At 35.7% G+C, this 13520-nt stretch overlaps 1 protein-coding gene across 1 annotated transcript in view; it reads left to right on the top strand.

The window, feature by feature from the left end:
- AGPS (alkylglycerone phosphate synthase) overlaps positions 1–13520 on the top strand; it is a 151368-nt gene that overhangs the window by 21630 nt on the left and 116218 nt on the right. The window contains exon 2 of the mRNA XM_059166946.1: positions 11812–11901. Within this exon, the coding sequence (XP_059022929.1) occupies positions 11812–11901 (90 nt within the window). The remainder of the gene's footprint in view (positions 1–11811; positions 11902–13520) is intronic.

Raw genomic sequence — 13520 nt, 5'->3', positions numbered from 1 at the left:
GTCTGACTGTTTTGCTGAATTCTTCAACCTAGTATGCATGTATAAGGTAGTTATTTTAGCCTAGTACTAGTATTCAATCCTAATACTCCACTATTTCTGTTTACTTCTATTGTTACTTAGATACCTTTCAAGGCCAGTGTCTCAGTTATAAGGCCTTGCTGAGCTCCATTCCCTCTCCTTATCTAGGCTGTTAACACACCAGATAGAGTCTATTAGTTGTAATTATCAAGACATTTTTGTTTTTCTCCCATTGACCCCAACCTAGATGAAATCTTAATTGTCTCACATCTACTCTGGTCTTCCTTTATTTTTTCCCCTTCAGATGATTCTCCATTCCATTCCCAGACCAATCTTTGTTCAGAGGAAGTGTGAGTACTTGCTACCTGCTAGTGCTGTGCTACATTCTAATGTTGCAAAATTTATTAACAGCCCAGTAGACATATAAACAGATATGTAGAAGTTATGACATAGTAAATGCTATAATCAGTGTAATACAGAGGGAGCCATAAATTCTTCCTGAGGAAGATAGGAAAGGCTTTAGAGGAAAAGTAACTTTTGGACTGGTTCTTGATGGATAAATAGTTTTCTAGAGGGAGAAGGGTATTTCAGATAGGGAAGTGTGTATATATGTTTATATACATATATGTATGCATATATATATATGCATAAAAAATCAATGGTGTATATAAGGAAATGTGTTAACTTTCAGTGTGGCTGGAAGAATTGTTGTTAAGGGAGGTAAAAATGTAGTTCAGAGCCAGATTGCAAAAGACATTGTATGCTATATTAAAGAATTGGAGTTTCATTCACACTGGAGTATAGCAAAATTTTAAAGCAGATGCTGTTAGATTTTTACTTTTGGTGGCTGTGTGAAACATAGAATATACTTTTTTGATCCTATTGCTCCCTGTTGATTATTGAAGTAATAAAGCTTAATCCCTTAATTTGGTATTCAAAGTTCTTTTGTTGTTCTCCATGACTTTCTTGCATATGCTATATGCTTTACCTAATTTGCACTACTTACTAGCATGGGAAAAGTCCTTGTGCTTTTATGCTTTTGCTTGATTATTGAATTTTCCAAAGCAACTGGAAGTGAAGCCTTTTCCTCTCAGCTAGAGATGAATACTATATTCTCAGAGCTTTTGTAATACTTTGTATTCCACCTGTGGCAATCAATGAATACACTGAAATCATAGCTTGGTAACTAAGAAGTGTTGGAGCCACAAGACCAAGATTTAAATACTTGTTGTGTCATGTACTGTTTGTGTGACTCTGGACAAGCTATTGACTCTATCTAAATCTTTCTTATGTTTTATTTTCTAAAGAGTTTATTTATTTATTTGAGAGAGAGAGAGAGAGCGAGCGCACACGCACAATGGGGGAGGAAGGGCAGAGGGAGAGGGAGAAGCAGGCTTTCCACTGAGCAGGGAGCCTGTTGTGGGGCTCCATCCCAGGACCTAGGGATCTTGACCTGAATTGAAGGCAGACACTTAACTGACTGAACCACCCAGGTGCCCCCTATGTTTTAAATAGGAATAATAAAACTTACATCATTAATCATGCATACTTTAATGTGAAAAAGAAATGAGGTAATGATTATAAAACCTTCAGCTTTACAGTATTACACACTGTTATTACTATTGCAGTATACTGTATAGAAAGAGTATGAAGAACCTGGTGCTGGAATAATGTCTGAAGGTGAAAGCATAGGCAGTGGCAGCCATGGCATTTTAATATTGAGAACAAAGTTCTAATAAATACCACCTAATGCTTTAGGAAGAAAAGGAAGAACCCAAGGAGTAAAAAAAATTAGCAATTTCTTGTCCTACTTGGTGGGCTGATTGTCAGTGTGATGCACACAATGGTCACCATTGTGCTGCTTGTCATTTGCAACTCTTTCCTGTGGCTCTTAGGAGTTGCTGCCTCTACTTGGTGTGTGGCCTTGGTAAATACATAAATTGGAATTTGAATAAACATATTGTGCTAAAGGCAAGTTATTTGATAAGCCATTATCTTAATTTTTATACTTTATAACTCCTTTAATATGTGTAAACTAGGAAAATTTCCATAACAGGTTAACTGCTGAAATTCAGGTCAGAAAGTATAGCCATCATTCCTCCTTACAGGATAATCCTTTCTAAAATTTGGCTGTAGATCTGTCTACCTCCTCTGTCACATAACCAAATCTCCCATTTCCTGTTACTGCCTTTCCTCTTTCTTCCGCATGGTGAGTGCCTTCACTTTGCCCTCTTGCTGCCCTTTTGTTTTGTTGCAGAATTCTCCTCAGGTCCATCCTCTCCTATAGTGCAGTGAATTTAAAGTTGTCCCCTTTTGTCCTACCAGTTCCAGTCCCTTCTGATTTTGATAGAGGTTGGGTAAGAGTAAGTTGATAAACCATTTACATTAAGGCTTTGTATTCCTTTGTGGCTATTCAACAGGTGAGGCTTCTGCTCTCAACTTTTCCTTGTGCCTTAAGGCATTGCTCACACAATTATGGTCTTTGGATGGCTAGTATGAGAATTTTGGGGTAGTATTGTTTAAAATGTTTATATTCTGAGGGCGCCTGGGTGGCTCAATGAGTTAAGCCTCTGCCTTCCGCTTAGGTCATGATCTCAGTGTCCTGGGCTCGAGCCCTGCATCGGGCTCTCTGCTCTGCAGGGAGCCTGCTTCCCCCTCCTCTTTCTACCTGCCTCTCTGCCTACTTATGATCTCTCTCTGTGTGTCAAATAAATAAATGAAATCTTTATTTAAAAAAATGATTATATTCTGCGACCCCACTTTCAGAGATTGTAATTATTGGCTAGATCTAGAGTGATATCCAGAACTCTGCTTTCAAAATGAATGCCTAAAGTGACATTTATACTCCCAAGATGTTTGGGAACCTCTATTGAGATTGTGATTGGGCCATGATTTTAATATTTCTTTTTCTCTCCCTCCAAACTTTGTGGGGTTCATTTTTTTTCCTGTGGGTTTGCCAGAAGCAAAGGTAATAATTTCAGCTACCTATCATTTAAAGTAGAAGAGGCTGCTGCTTACTGTTATACTAAACAGAAAAATCCCACTTGTTAAAAGCAAGAATACTATGTATATTAAACAGGTATGGATTTTAGTCTTGGCTTTTTTAGGGTCTTGTCAAGGTTATTGGATTGTACTCTGAAAGACAGCTGAGAAAGAGAACTCTGAAGCTTGGTTTCTATTGTAAAATGGCATACAGACTTTTGGAGACAATCATATTTTCTTTGTAGAAATGTAAGACTGTACTAGAAATGTTTTTGGTCACTTACACATTGGTCAGTATAATAAGCTTGTGATATAATTCTTACTTCAATTACTAGCAAGCAGGGAGGGAGCATTAAAAGTGAATTGGCATTTTCCCAGCTGGTGGTAGACAAAGTCTGGAATTCGCTGCCTAAATTGCCATATTGATTAGATTATAGTGGACAGTTGGGGGAATAAAACATGAAATTTAAAGTACAGATTAGAGGGGTGCCTGGGTGGCTCCGTGGGTTAAGCCTTTGCCTTTGACTCAGGTCATGATCTCAGGGTCCTAGGATAGAGCCCTGCATCAGGCTTTCTGCTCAGCAGGGAGCCTGCTTCCCCTTCTCTCTTTGCCTGACTCTGCCTACTTGTGATCTCTCTCTGTCAAAAAAATAAATAAAATCTTAAAAAGTATGGATTAGAGAGCTCAGATGGTCAAGGGAAGGGTATAATATCCTTGCTTTGTCTTTTGCCAAGACAGCTCCCTGGTACTGATTAGAACTGTTTCCTCACTACATAGACCTAGACATGAAGGTAAGGGACAAGATAGTTATGTCTTTCCAGGTGTTTGGAATGGCAGATACCAGGCTTCTGTGAGTACATATTTATATAACATGCCTGCCCTAGCACCAAATATTTGGAATATATACTACTACAGGTATAAATGACTAATGGTCTGTATTTCTATTTTCAAAGAGATTTTTCAAACAATAATGAATTTCCAGTTGGTACAATTTGGTGTGTGTAAGAAAAGTTTGGGGGGTAAAAGAAGACATCCCAGGAGCCTGCAGTGAATAACCAGATTATTCTGCCAAGGGGTAAAGCTGGCCTTGCCTTATTTGCCCCAGCCTTCCCTTCTTTTGTTGCTTCTTTGTGTCTCTGTTTATAAGATTTTTTTTTCTCCTATAGCTGTATATTCCTTTATCTTTCATTCATTGATTCATAGCAAGTATAATAGGATTTCAACCTTGGGGACACAATTACTGACTCTTGAATTCAAGTTTTAAAAAGTTTCTTCAGTGAAGTACCAGTTTCTTGTAAACTAAAAGTTGACTCTAGGATATCAAATATGTATTTGACTTGCTGAATATTTGGAACTGATTCATTATGAATGGAATTCTGTTATTTAAAAAAAAATTATGGGAATTGCTAAGAAATCCAATAGTGGCTTTTATAACAAATCATCATGGAATATCTATGTCCATGTGAAAGAAAGAATTGTTTTTATTTAGAACAGAGAGAACCTGCATTGAGATTCAAGGGCTGAGCAGCATATTTGCTTGAGATGCAGAGTTGTGGTAATCATACTTTTTAGTCCATTGCATGTGTGTAATGACACAATATTACTTAGTCAAATTAAAAATATATACACAAAGTAACATATTTTACTTTAAACACATGCACATATATTCAAGAACATTCTGAATGTCCATGGAAGGGGGCAGATAGGATTAGGAATCAGAGATGGAGGAAAATAAAAATTAAAAATATGGCCTCACGTTTGTTATAGACAAATGCCATGAATTTAAAAACATAGTATTATGCTATAGATCGTATTGTTTTCTCCTTATGTGTTTGCCAGTGTTTGAAAAATCTTTTTATGTTTCTGTATATATATCTGGCTTCCTCACTGCTTTTGGTTGCTCCATATTATTTCACCAAATTTACTTAACACTTACCCATTCCTCTAGTGATGCTTCTAGTTACTAAAAAATAATGCTCCATGGGAATATATCAAAGCTGGTCCCTTATGGAACTATATGTGAATTCCTCCTGAATATATACCAAGAATTTGTACAGCTGGGTCATAGAAATGGCATTACCTATGAAAACTTAGCGCATGATTGCTCTGTGGAATAGTCTACCAGTAATGCATTTGGGTTCCTCTTCTCCATGTTCTTGCTAACAACTTTCTCTGTCATAAATCTTATATTTAATCTATTTTATACTATCACACTGGAAGAAATTAGAAAGCTGATTGATGATTTACTACATGGAAGGGCCAAATTTATTATGGCAGGTAGGGACTTAAAACTTATAATGGGGATTTTGAGGGAAGATTGAAATTCATGTTAAAGTTTGAAGTGTTGCATGATCCTGTGCAGGTTTTGCAAAGAGAAGGTGCACTGTTTAGAGGGCAGGGATATTATCTTGTCGAACTTCCCATCAACCTGATCTTGCCAGGGTCTCAGAGTCCATCATATTTAGGTAGTCTGACTTGTGTAAACTATTCTCATTACTGGCCAAAATTAATTAGAATGCCAGTAGACTAATTCATGGTGAAAAAACACAATTATCAAACCTCCTGGCCATTTCAGTTGGCCACTTTTCCTTGGTAGAAAATAAAGTGTAATTAGAAGAGGTCACTTGATGAGTTTTATATCTGGGCAAGAAGTAGTATTCTGTGATTCAGATGTTTGATGGTATCAAGCCATCAGAGGCTGATGACATCTATTTATTCCAAATCAAATGTTTTAACTGTCTTGGAATCATGGTATTTGTAGCAGTGTTAAGTGATGATGATTTATCCATGTCTTTTATTTATTTTTTGTTTGTTTATTTTGTGGAGCCCAGGGTAGTGCCTGGGCTTGAACTCACCCTGAGATTAAGATCTGAGCTGATCAGATCAAGAGTTGGAAGCTTAACCGACTGAACCACCCAGTTGCCTCAATATCTTTTTTTTTTTTAAATTTTTTCTATTCTTTTTTGTAAAGGGACTTTCTTTTATAGTATACACACATTACTGTACTTTTAACTAAGCTGCTTAGGTTAGCAAAAGGAGATTAGTTGGCACTGTTAGATTGAGGAAGTAAGCATTGTAAATAGTTTTATATAGTTTTGCTACTAGAGTTTTTAGAAATAATTTTGCAGAGATGCCTGGGTGGCTGAGTCGGTTAAGCATCTATCTTTGACTCAGGTCATGGTCCCATAGCCTTGTGATCAAGTCCTTTGTCAGCCTTCTTGCTCAGCAGAGTGCCTGCTTCTCCCTCTGCCTGCCGCTCCCCCTGCTTGTGCTTACTCGAGCGTACTCTTTCTCTCTCTCTCTCTCTCTGACAAAATAAGTAAATAAAATCTTAAAAAAAATTTTTTTTGTAGGACCTGTAGACTAGATATGATATTTATTTTTAAAGTATATACATTTTAAATTAAGTTTAGAATAGTTTTCTCCCCTCATTAGCCCCTTATATTTCTAATGGTAACTCAGCTTCAGTTTTTTTTTTTTTTTTTTTTTCAAATAAAAGAAGTTAGTGGGATTATTATTTCAGTTGTAGGAATTTGCTGTAGCTGGTCTTTGCAGAGATATATTTGTTTTATTGATCAAATCTTGATATGTTTCTCAAAACTTCTTTACTTCACTTTCATAATTTCCTTTAGGTTTTCTGGGTCTTGAGGTATAAGAATTTTTTACTTTTATACATATTGTACTACATATGGGATTAATATGAGTTTATCTGATACTGAGCATGGTTTGTTAAAATCCACCATTAAACTTGGTTTTGACTCACATCGTGATCTCAGGGTTGTGAGACCCAGCCCTGCAGGAGATTCCATGCTGGGAGAGGAGTCTGCAGGAAATTCTCTCAGTCCCTTGTCCTCTGCCCCTCCTTCCACTTGAATGTACACTTGAACTCTCTCTCTCTCAAATAAATAAATCTTAAAAAAAAAAAAAAAGAAATCCAGGATTGAGGCTTAAGTTTTGTACTTTGGTTTTTATTTTCTAAAATCTCTGAGAACACAATATCTTTTTCTTATTGTTTAAACTGAAAAAGATAGATAAAAATGTGGTTTTCATCTGAACTAAGTAGTGAAGAATCTTTTATTAGAATTTTGGTTATTGAGGGGCGCCTGGGTGGCTCAGTGGGTTAAAGCCTCTGCCTTCGGCTCAGGTCATGATCCCAGGGTCCTGGGATCGAGCCCCGCATCGGGTTCTCTGCTCAGCGGGGAGCCTGCTTCCTCCTCTCTCTGACTCCCTCTCTGCCTACTTGTAATCTCTGTCTGTCAAATAAATAAATTAAAAAAAAATTAAAAAAAAAAAAGAATTTTGGTTATTGGAATTATTTTGGAAAAAAATTGTTTTTAGTTATCACTTAGCTTAATTTTTTATTGCAAAGTCAAAATAAAATTAGGTTAAGCCTATTTTCTTTTTCTATATTTTCTCATGAACAAATGATTAGAACTAGTAATGGTAGAAGCCATGCCTTTGATTCAGGATGCTTGCAATTTATTAGAGGAGTAGTCTGACTATGTATATGCAGAGATTTAAAAGTGAGTATCTCCCATTTTTAAGAAAGGATCTCTGGGTTTCATAATAATAATGATGTTAAATCTAAATATTTCAGTAAAGATTGTGCAGACAGCGCATGGGGAAAATGCAGAGTACTGAATATGTACATCATGGAAGAATACTGCCACCTTGTGTATACATGATGCTATGTTAAATCTCTTCTTTTGTTAACGCCAGCTAATAATACAAAGTGCTTCTTCACCATTTGGTACTTTGGTTAGTTAAGTAAATGTGTAAAACTTTTTTTTTTTTTCATTTTTCATGTAGTAAAATCAACCCAACTTTTCTTTTTTCTTGGCAGGAGGAGGGACCTTATATTTTTAAGACATTAAATTTGGTGTAGTTAGCTCTGAGAATTGGAAAAGTCTGAGGGATCAGTTTGGTTAATTGATCTCTGGGATTAGTAGAAAATTGAATCATTTTATTTGAATCTTATGGAATATTGATGATTCTTTGATCATTCTTCATTTTAGTGCTTGCCGTGCTTTGGGATCATTATTCTGAATGTTGGAATTCGTTATACTACAGATAAAGGAAGTAAGGGCATTTGACTTACTGACACAACCATAGTCCTTGATTTTTAAATGTCCAGTGCAGAAGAATGACTATAATAATAACTTGGAATAGTGCTTTGAGAAATATTGATGTGATGAAAGAAGAGTTCCTTTAAATCATTTTGGTTGCTTGAGGGCACGACTTAGTGGGTTTTGGATATCACAAGACTGGGGGTTCACTTTCTGATGCTCACAACTAGCTTAGCTGTGTGTGTAATCATGAGTGCTTCTCTGGGCATAAGTTTCTTCATCTGAAAACCGAGCAGTTGAACTGGGTGATTTCTGAAGATACTTTTAGCTTTAGAATTCTATGGCTGTTAAGTTTTACTATTAACTTTTAAAATGTTAATGCTGTAATGCTCTTCAGGTTACTTCAGGTTACTCATTATTTTCTTCTGTATAAAAAATTGTTTTGAAAGTTTAATGTATAATCAATCACATAGCTGTGTTTAACTGTCATGAAATATATTAGTAATTTGAGGGGATACTTGTATACAAAAGTTTAATATCAGAAACCTAAGAAATTTGCCTACTTTTTAATATAATATGTGGGGTACTTGAAGATATTAGATTGATTTTAGGGTAACCTAGATTTTAAATATATACTATTTTCAACAACATAATACTGTTGGGGTTGCACAAATGGATTGCAAATGCCTACATTTCATCTTCTGGGAAGGCTCCAAAAGTTGGTATGAATATGGTAATGATATATAAATGGTAATGGTATAAGTATCATAGGCAGAATTTTCTAGTTGAGATGAAAAGAGAGAAAAAAATACCTTTAGCTTATAGCTGAAAACTTGGGAATTCTTTAGGCTATTACCCAACTGAAAATTTAAGACTAGTGATTCTGCAGAATGTAAATCTCTTTATTTTTGTGTGCACAGCAGCAGATATTTCCTGCTTCCCTTGATTCATTTTTCTTGTGCAGTGCTAAGAGTGAACACATGTAATCAGGTTTTCACTTTTTACTTTGAGGCCATATGGGAATAATTTTTTAAAATTCTAAACATAATTTTAAGGATAATGATTTTCATTGTTAAGCTATGTAAACATGCCAAATTCAACATCTGTACTGAAATAATTTCCCAGTGCCAAGTGATTATAATACCAAAACAAAATGACTATGTTGGTATTTTTGAATTTATTTTGTGTTACACCAAACTCTTATTTTATAGAGTACAGACTAAATGACAAATGTTTAAATTCACTAATAAAATGCATTTCATAAATAAACAACTTATGCCATATTATAAAACATTAAGTAAAAATGTTAATTAAAATATACATGTCATCCTCCTGTAAGTTACTCTGGAAATACAAAGTATTAAGTAAATTATACTTCATGAAAGTAAAAAGACTATAATTATGAAAAATGGGAAACAGATAATAACTTCAATTGGTTTTTAGAAAATGTAATCTTAAGAAAATGGGAAGTCAGTGGTGACATTAGCCACGAGGTTTTTCCAAAAGCTCTCTTCTAGAACCTTACTCTACGATGAGGTAGGAATGTAGGTAGTTCATTAACAAGCTCATCTACAAATCCAATATCTGGATTGATACTTTTGAGATATTTTGAATACTTTGTTTTTGTTTAGGGACTGGTGTTTTTATTGATAGCAAACTGTAGTTTTTTTTTTTTTTAATTTTTAAAGATTTTATTTATTTATTTGACACACAGAGAAAGATCACAAGTAGGCAGAGAGGCAGGCAGAGAGAGAGGGGGAAGCAGGCTCCCCGCTGAGCAGAGAGTTTAATGAGGAACTCTTGATCCCAGGACCCTGAGATCATGACCTGAGCCGAAGGCAGAGGCTTAACCCACTCAGCCCCCCAGGTCCCCCAAACTGTAGTTTTAAAGAGAGCATGCCTAGTTTTCTTTTTCTTAATTTTATGTATAGGTAGAGACTAGTTAATGACGGTACTTGGTTCAGTTGTGCTATGTTAATATTCTCCTTGGGTGTTTGAAAAGTCTTTGATTTGGATGAAGAATTAGGATTATAATAAAACATTTGCTTGTCAGTTGACATATTTTTCTTCCTTGGGAATTATGGAGAATTAGAATGCTTTCTAATGAGTACATCTTTGTTATTTTGACATTTTTAAAGATTGAGATGTAATTGACATGTAACTAATTTCAGGTGTACAACATAATGATTCAAAATTTGTATATATTGTGAAAAGATCACCACAGTAAGTCTAGTTAACATCCATCACCACACATATTTACAGATTTTTTCTTGTGATATATTTTGAAATTTTAATGCAGCAAATAACTTTCTGTATAGAGAAGAGTTTTCTTTAAGTATTTTCATCATAGACTGCACAATTGAATTTGCAATAAGATTTATTGCCCAGATATACTAGGATACCATGCTAAAACATGTAATAAATGCTGATAGAATACTTCAGTGTGTTTGCTTATTGTGTTCTGCACAGGCTTAGACCTATCTTTTCTTATGTAATGTTAGAAATTTAATGAGTCTAGGGGCACCTGGGTGGCTCAGTTGGTTAAATGACTGCTTTCGGCTCAGGTCATGATCCTCAATTTTGGGACTGAGTCCTGCATTGGCTCCGTGGTCAGCAGGGAGTCTTTTTCTCCCTCTGACTCTCCCCCTTCCCGTGCTTTCTCTCTTTCTCTCTCTCTCAAATAAATAAAATCTCCTAAAAAAATTTAATGAGTCTTTTTTTTTTTTTAAATTTTATTTTTTTCTCAGAGAGAGAGCACAAGCAGGGCCTGCTGAGCAAGCAGCCTGATACGGGACTCAGTCCCAGGACCCTGTGGTGATGACCTGAGCTAAAGGCAGATGCTTAACCTACTGAGCCACCCAGGCACCCCATTGAGTCCTTGATTTTGATGAAAATGATTTTTTTTAAAAATTTATTTGACAGAGAGACATAGCGAGAGAGGGAATGCAAGCAGGGGTAGTGGGAGAATGCGAAGCAGGCTTCCCGCAGAGCAGGGAGCCCGATGTAGGGCTTGATCCCAGAACCCTGGGATCATAACCTGAGCTGAAGGCAGACGCTTAAGGACTGAGCTACCTATGTGCTCTGAAAATGATATTTAAGACAATGAAATACTAGCATTTTGGTAATTCAAAGTACCATATCGTTTTGGAATAATAAAAACTGGTGTAGTCATTAACTGTTATGCTAATATGTAGGTCAAGATAGAAATTGGTAGTGACATGGAAGTTGGAGGATTCAGAATGTTTGTAAACCCAGCTCTCAGATCTTTAAATCTATTTTATTAAGTCTCTGCTAAGAGTGTCATTACTAGTGAACTGACTCTCTGAATTGGTCTTCTTCATCATAGCAGATAAATAATTGTGATTTTTCTAATATAGGCAAAAATTTGCTTCTTATTCAAGTTTTATTTTAATTGCAAAATTTTTTAGGCCATCCTATAATGTAAACTAATAAGGTATACAAATTGATGCATACTCTGTATTTTTCTCTTATTCCTTTTTTTTTTTTCTTTTCCTTTGAATGCATTAAATTTAGTTGTTGCCCTTTGGGAAACAGATGCTGCTCATCAGAGTGATTCTGTATTTAAAAATATTAACATATAGACATTTTGATATACTATTTAAATCAATGTAGTATTAGTGGAATAAGGTCTTTTAAATGATTGTGAAAGTTAATATCAATGATATTTTGTTCAGTTATGAGATGTTTAGCATAGGTCTAACATTTTTTTTTTATTATTACTAGGCAAGAAGTTATGAAATGGAATGGATGGGGATATAATGATTCCAAGTTCTTCTTCAATAAGAAAGGCCAAGTTGAGTTAACTGGGAAAAGGTAACTGGTTCCTTTATTCTTTTGTTCTTTTTTTCCCCCTCCTTCTTTCTATAAAAAACTTTAAACATAAATAGCAAACATAATTATGTTAAATAGACATAAATAAAAATAGAGAGGGTAATATAATGACTCCTCCCTCCATTTAAAGTTATCAACATTTTGACATAATTGCTCCTTCTTTTGTCTGTGGAATTTTAAATTCTGGCATTGTCATGTCACTTAAATATTTACATATGTCTCCTTTAAAAATATAAGGACCTAATATCAGCTAATCATAATAATGTCATATCATACTCCTCAAAATAAGAAAAATTTTATATCTGATTATCCAGTCTACATTTCTCCTGATATCTAAAATATGCCATTTTATAGGTAGTTTGAATCAGGATCCAAAAACGCCTATCGTCGTCCTCCTACCTGATCTCATGCCATTGACTTGTTCGAAGTAACTCCATTTTTAGGACTGGGAATTTATTTTTGGGTGTGGGTTATTATGGAAGGTAAACAATTTTAGGTCTTGTGAATATAAATAGTATTTTAATTTTTAATTTTTTAAAAGATTTCATTCATTTATTTGACAGAGAGATAGAGCCAGAGAGCACAAGCTGGAGGTGTGGGGGGCTTGGGGGGTGGCAGAGGGAGAGGGAGAAGCAGGCTCTCCACTGAGCAGGGAGCCTTCCCGGGCTCCTGGGATCATGACCTGAGTCTAAGACAGACCCTTAACTGGTTGAGCCATCCAGGTGCCCCATAAATAGTATTTTTTTTTTTAAGATTATTTATTTATTTATTTGACAGAGAGAGAGATCACAAGGAGGCAGAGAGGCAGGCAGAGAGAGAGAGAGAGAGAGGAGGAAGCAGGCTCCCTGCTGAGCAGAGAGCCCGATGCGGGACTCGATCCCAGGACCCTGAGATCATGACCTGAGCCAAAGGCAGCGGCTTAACCCAGTGAGCCACCCAGGCGCCCCCATAAATAGTATTTTTAAAATTAGCTTTCTGAGGGCACCTGGGTGGCTCAGTGGGTTAAGCCGCTGCCTTCGGCTCAGGTCATGATCTCAGGGTCCTGGGATTGAGTCCCGCATCGGGCTCTCTGCTCAGCAGGGAGTCTGCTTCCTCCTCTCTCTCTCTGCCTGCCTCTCTGCCTACTTGTGATCTCTCTCTGTCAAATAAATAAATAAAATCTTAAAAAAAATATTAGCTTTCTGAGATACATTAGGGAAGAAATAATGAAGAAAGAGCAATCATTTGTGTGGTAACTTTGACATTTCTGAAATATTTTTGGTAATGTGTGGATAAGAATTCTGAAGAATATTTGTATTGTTATTGTTCCAGATACAGACAGAATTGTAAAATAAGTTCTTATTTGATTTTAAGAACTGACCCTGCCAAAGTTGGTATTTTGGGTGGTTTGTGTATTGAATTTTGATGCTAACTTTTGAAAGGACAGTGAGTACAAATGCGTAATATTTGAATGCTAGCTCTATAAATAAAAAATTGAGAGTAGATAAAAACTTGGATCAGATATATTTCGAATCTGTTCCAGTATTGTGCTTTGACTTAATATCTATTGGGCGTTAATATGGTTAGGTTAATATTTTTGGTATGTTGATATATTGAAATAT

This window comes from Mustela lutreola, chromosome 3 (assembly GCF_030435805.1).
Source record: "Mustela lutreola isolate mMusLut2 chromosome 3, mMusLut2.pri, whole genome shotgun sequence".
Lineage (NCBI taxonomy): Eukaryota > Metazoa > Chordata > Mammalia > Carnivora > Mustelidae > Mustela > Mustela lutreola.
The sequence above is the reverse complement of the archived record's forward strand: the minus strand, read 5'-3'. Positions and strand labels throughout refer to the sequence as shown.